Source organism: Apaloderma vittatum, unplaced genomic scaffold (assembly GCF_000703405.1).
Source record: "Apaloderma vittatum isolate BGI_N311 unplaced genomic scaffold, ASM70340v1 scaffold32729, whole genome shotgun sequence".
NCBI classification, from domain to species: Eukaryota; Metazoa; Chordata; class Aves; order Trogoniformes; family Trogonidae; genus Apaloderma; species Apaloderma vittatum.
Window position 1 is genome coordinate 2174 of NW_009736394.1, and position 5948 is coordinate 8121.

At 44.3% G+C, this 5948-nt stretch overlaps 1 protein-coding gene across 1 annotated transcript in view; it reads right to left on the reverse strand.

The window, feature by feature from the left end:
- Positions 1-276: 276 nt before the first annotated feature.
- Positions 277-5948, reverse strand: part of ARIH2 (ariadne RBR E3 ubiquitin protein ligase 2) — a 28288-nt gene continuing 22616 nt past the window's right edge. The window contains exons 10-14 of the mRNA XM_009876963.1: positions 4406-4557; positions 3214-3357; positions 2957-3025; positions 1934-2017; positions 277-1521 (exon numbers count right to left, since the gene is read on the reverse strand). Of these exons, the coding sequence (XP_009875265.1) occupies positions 1450-1521; positions 1934-2017; positions 2957-3025; positions 3214-3357; positions 4406-4557 (521 nt within the window). The 3' untranslated portion in view covers positions 277-1449. The remainder of the gene's footprint in view (positions 1522-1933; positions 2018-2956; positions 3026-3213; positions 3358-4405; positions 4558-5948) is intronic.

Genomic DNA, 5948 nt, shown 5'->3' on the forward strand with positions numbered 1-5948 from the left:
GGCTGCAGACACCACGTTCCTCTGCTGCAGGTGACACACATGCCTGTGAAATCTTAACACGTGGCCTGTAGCTTCCTGTAGCAAGCAGGCAAGTACCAGCACTTCAATAACCTTTTTCATGTTAATCCCTACTAAGATGAACTAGGTTTTCATACTTTTATTTTAGTGTATACTTTACATTAGAAAAAAGAATGTTAATAAAAAAGCTCCACATGCTCCTAACAATCAATTTTCTCATAAGTCCCCACCAGTATCAATACTAATATACAAATAAATTAATTTTGCTAGTTAGTTTTCTGCCTGGCTTGGTGCAGGCTCTGCACAAGCAGAGCACCTGTATTCAAGTGCCCGTCCACATTGCAAACACGTGCCAGGGAGTGTGTTGTATGTAATCTTTCCTCTTCATAACGTAGCGGTGCTTAGTCTCACTGTGACGAATAGAATAAAATTTTCTCAGCCATGTTACCCAGCAGGCACAAATAATCTTTACCAGGCTGCACGGCACTGTTATAACATGGATTGTTTCACTCTGCAAAAGCCCCAAGCCTTGATTAACAACTGTATGCTACTACTCCCTCATCACTCACTTTGGCAATACAACACCCTCCCCACAAAAAAAACCAAACCAAAACAAGTAAAGCAAAAATCTACATGGAAGACCTAAAATTCATCAAATGCAGAATCTGACCTGACTCAAGGCATATCCCCCACCTGGTCTCTCCCCTACAATTCCTCTGTTCGTTTTTTGTTCACGTAGCAGCATCTTGCACAGCTGATTTACAAGAAAAGAGATGTCACATGTAATCACACTAAATCACAGCCACTGCTGGTACTGTGGGGTCAGGCGCAGCAGCAGCCACGCTTAACACCAGCCACTCTCCTTGTGCAATGCCAATGCTGCGATGCCCTGGTTAAAGGAGCATCGGGAAATCTAGCTGAGATATCCTGTAACCTCCTTCAATGCCTGGGAGGATTTCTGGGTCAGAGGAAGGGAGAGGGAGAGGGGGAAAAGCCCATTAAATTTACAAGCAGATTAAGGAAAAACACTCCACTGCCAATTTATTTTTAAAAAGGGTTGTGTGTTATTCTAAGGTTTGTCTGTATAATTGTACAACCGTTGAAAATTACATAAATTGTCATGAACTAATACTATTAACAGCCATTCAGAGAAAAACTCCCTCCCCTTCTGAAACCATCAAGGGCAGGAGTGAAATGTCCCAGGAAATATGCCAATCTGAACTCTGGCCTCTAGCCTGGCAGAAACAGAAACAGAAAGATAAGAGAACAAACTGGACTAAGATGTGGTGTTTGCATGTGTCTGACTTGCAAGGGGAGGGGTGGCTTTGTCCTTGGCCGTGTTCTCCCAGAGGCAGTGCCTGCTTATCCCGGTGAAGCTGCCATCACTTCACTCGCTGCTCTCACCCCTGCACTTTGTCACTCCCTCCTGTCTTATGTGTCATGGAAGTCTTTCAGCAGGGTCCTCCGTCTCTGCTCTGCTATGTGCATCTGATTCTCTAAGTCCTGGTAAAACAGAAGGTAAAAACCGTTAGCATGAACTCCCCAGAGAAGGGAAAGACTAAGCTCCAGCCTGAGAGCTCATGCACTCTGGATCACAACATCACAGATCCTTTTCCTTTTGATATGGGCTTCTCCTGCTCTAAAGAGCTTAATGAATCTGCTCTTCACCAGGTGGCTACATGCAGCTCCCTCTGAGCTCTGAGGGTCCTGTTTCAGTTTGCAGGACTCAGTGCAGCCCTCCCTCCTCTCCCACAAGCCAGTGAGCACTTCACTTCTACAACAATCTGCTAGCTAAAGGTGAGTTTCTGGATTTAGTTTCTCAGAACCCCCATTTGATTGCCTTAGTGCTCCTGCAGAAGCATTAAGCCCAACAAGCAAAATCTGGCCAGGAAACTCAAGGGAGGAGAACGCTCACCCCTCTGTCATAGCTGTCTGCTCGCTCCACCTTCCATGAGAGATTTTCAATTTCAGCTTCCAGTTGGGCCTGCTGGTATTCAAACTGTAAAGAGCAAAATCAAAACAGCAACAAGAAACGAGTTTAGTGGAGCAGCTTCATACCACACACTACACTGAGGAGCAGACAAATGTGTTCTGCTGACAGCTGTGCTGGCAGAGCAAGTTTGTGCCTCCCCTCACCCATGTTCACCTAGACAGCATCACCCCTTCCAGAAGTTTCTTGTGTAAGCACCCCCCAATCTACATCACTCAAAATTAACCGAGTCAGCCAAAACCAACTACAAGTATCTCCTAACTCAGCTCATTTTGCCATAAATGGGTCATGAAATGCTCTTGTGAGCAGCTCTGCAGGCAGAGCAGAGGGATTACTATGAGCAATGACTTGTTCCACAGGCACAGTCAGATCCAGAAGAGAACATCTGTCCACAGCCGCAGAGAATACATAGGATGCTATGGGGAGAGATTGGATAACAGGTTTTACTGGACAACTGAGTCAAAAAAACAACGTCTTCAAGGAATTCCAGACTATTTTTACATATGTTCAGCTTGTGGGATGCACCAAGGCAGCAAGGAACTTAGCAGGAATAAAAAGCAAAGCTACGCTGATTCAAGGCTGGAAAAGCTATCCTCCAGCAGCTCTTGACATGAAATACGGCCCACAGCAGTGTTATAAGTCTTATTAGGGAACAAATGCACACATCCAATCTCAAAACACTCTGGATAAATTGCTTGTTAGTGAAAGTGCAGTGAAGTGCCCTGGGAAAACAATGTAATGAATCCGAGGACTGAGCTGCTGCAACTGAAAGTGAAGAGGAAAGGTGCAAAGCCACCTATTATTTGTTCTGTCCTTGTCCAGAACTCGGGACTAATATCTCAGACACTGCCAAGCTCTGGAATTCAGACTAGCATGCTGCCAGCTACACCTCAAAAAGCTGTCCAGGAAAAAAAAAAAAAAAAAAAAAGGAAGAGCAAAACATCTTACCAATTTCTTTCTGGGACCAGACTCCATGTAGTAGGCATATGGATATGTGTACTGCAGGGTGTAACGACACTGTTGGGGAGTGGAAGCGAGAGAAAAGAAGGACAAGAGTCTCAGACTTGGAAGTTAGCACAGTCACATTTGTGTAATGACTACAGGCTAAGAAGATACCTGCTGACAAGGACAACTGGACACTTCATGGTAGAATTTCCTACACTTGTGAATTTAGTATTCTCTGCACCAAAAAGACAACTACTCACCTTTGCAAGTAGTTTTGCAGCATTTTGTAGGTATTGCCAGTCTATCCATGTTCCCAAGTTGTTCATAACTCTTTCCTGGATTTTCTCCTGGATCCGTTGGTACGTCTGTGCCTCTAGCTGTAGGCTTTTATTGTGATTCTCCCACTGCAAAGGGTGGGGAGACAGGGAAAGAAAAAAATGGCGTGAGACCAGAATATTGTTGCTGTAAAAGCAGCTCTAGCAAGCAGAACTTGAAGTGGGGCAGGAGTCCAGCAAGGCAAGACATGCTGTGGGAAAGAACAGCAAGGCAGCACCTCCGGCAGCAAGTGGTGGAGGCTGTACGCAGGGCTGACAGCGGCAAAGAGCAGGGAGCAGGGAGTGCTCTCTGGGCACACAACAACCTTGTGTCTAACAAGATGGAAAGTAAAGGTGATTCACCTGCTTAAAAGATTTCTATAGAAAGGTCAAGAGTTTGAAGCAACATTTAATACGGCCTCAGTGAACTCCAGCATCTATGGGCACATTGTAAATGCGGCTATTTCCCAAAGCCTATTGTTCTGGAGAGCCCCGAATGAACACATCTATTTTACCACAGGACTTGGCTCACGGTGTGAAGAATAAACTCATTGTAATGGGGAAACTGAAACGCAGCAGCATTTAACCTCTACCACGTTATCTTCTAGAGATGCTGCTCTAGAATTGCACTGTATGGCCAGGTGCATTGAGCCTGCTATGTGGACAGAGATGTTCTGACTGCTACTTTTAAAAATGGATTTACATCGCATTTTACGAGAACTTAGCTACAGCTAGTGGAGCTTTGAACATGGCAGAGTTTATTTAGCCTTTGTCTCCAGAAAGATATACTACAAGGAACTCAAGTTCCCCGGTCCTGGAAGGAAATGACTGGAGCAGTATCTACCTACTGCAGCAGCACTCAGCCTGCAGGAAAAGAGTACAGGGGCACACAGGTTAATACTGATTTTCTCTAGAACAAGGAAACATGGGAGTGAATACAATTTACTTTGGGTACAGCATTACTGGTTTGGATGGGACTCGCAAGGCAGGATTTTGACTGAAAAACAACAGAGCCTGAAAATTCTGCACAGATTCTCTTTGGGCAGTTTCTTGCACGGAGATTGCTGGCAACGACCTTTGCACCAGGCAGGGAGCATTAAAAGGCTACAGCAGCTCTGGCCAAGGAGATGTCTCCTACCCTCTCAAAATAGAACAAGTACTTCTTAAGGGCCTCCCTGGCCTGTGCTTGCTGACTCTGGTTTACAATATCAGGATTCTCTTTGTACCGACTGCATTCGTAGTACTCGCTGCCGTGAGTCTTCCAGTCTCCCAGACACATCCAGCAGAAGTCTGCAGAAAACAGCAAAAAACCCACGGTAATGAACAGGAGAAAAAAACCACCTCTAAGAAAGAAAAGCTGCAGGAGACACAGCCCATCTGTTTTCAGATATTTCTGCTAAGCCAAGAAACATACATTTTGTATCATGTTGCATAACAGAACACAATAGTCAGCCAAAAATACCAGCCTGTCTTGAAGATTTTCTTTGTACAGCCTCCTGTGCAACTATGGAAAGTAATTCCTCAAGTGCTGCATCCTGTACATCGAGACCAATGGGCAGAACCGTACTTGCGCTCTGCACAGGCTGTCACTCCAGATTAAAGAAGAGGCTGCAGTCTGTTTTGTGAGGTGTGTCCTCCCCACCACCGGCATACTGCCCCATGTGAACCTCTGGCTGAATAAAACATGAAGAATCAAATCCCAAAGTGAATTGTCTCATGCAAAAGGAAGTCTGCCCTCAGTTCTCTGGAGGAGGGAACTACGCAGGTAGCTTCAGATGTCAGTGGTTTATGACACTTCAAGTTAGGAGCCACTGAATTGGGAAGAAAACAGAGGAAATAGAGCAACAGCAAAACCCACATAACAGTTTCCTGATTTCAAAGTGAGGCTGTGAGTGTTCTACTGTGAAGGAAAAAAGATGGAGATTAAGTTGCTTCAATAGGTATCACTTTTGTGTTACTCAGAATAAGAGACTGAATTTTGTATATTCAGAGTTCACCAGCCTTCTTTAGTGCTAGTCATCATGGTACCTTGTTCACCTGTCCGCTCACCCTTGTCACAGAGCTCCATCAAAGCACGTCCAGTGCTGCTGAGGACCCCAAAGCAAAGGAAATGAGAGAGGACAGTAATCTTAATCATCTTCCAAATAAGACTCGGATATTATAATACTTCCTAGTGGCACACTTAAAGGATTGAATATAAACTGCCTCACTCCAAGGTAATAGAAACTAATTCTGCTATGAAAAGGTAAGTGCAAGAGCAGGCTCATTTTGTAGGATGACACAATGGACTAAAGGCACTCAGGCTTAGCTAATTGCACAGGGCTGGACCAAGAAGTCCAACAGATAATGTTGTGCAGAACAATTCACAGCTCCTGCAGTTTCATCTTGGTTGAAGCTCATTATTTTCACCACTAAGCAGAAGGACTTAAGCTGATCTGAGTACATGTTTCAGTTCTGCCAGTATTTTCAGCTGATGACAAATACAATTACACGGAAAGCATTTAATACTCTTCTCTGAGATAGATTCCACTGTTAATATTATGGCAGAGATGAAGATTTCTCTGTGATTAATATCCTGTCCACCTTTTACTAGGGGGAAAAATGTTTCAGTCAATGTTCACAATTTGTCTTCATATCAAAAAAAAAAAAAAAAAAGAGATCAGCCCCCCTAACAAAACGCC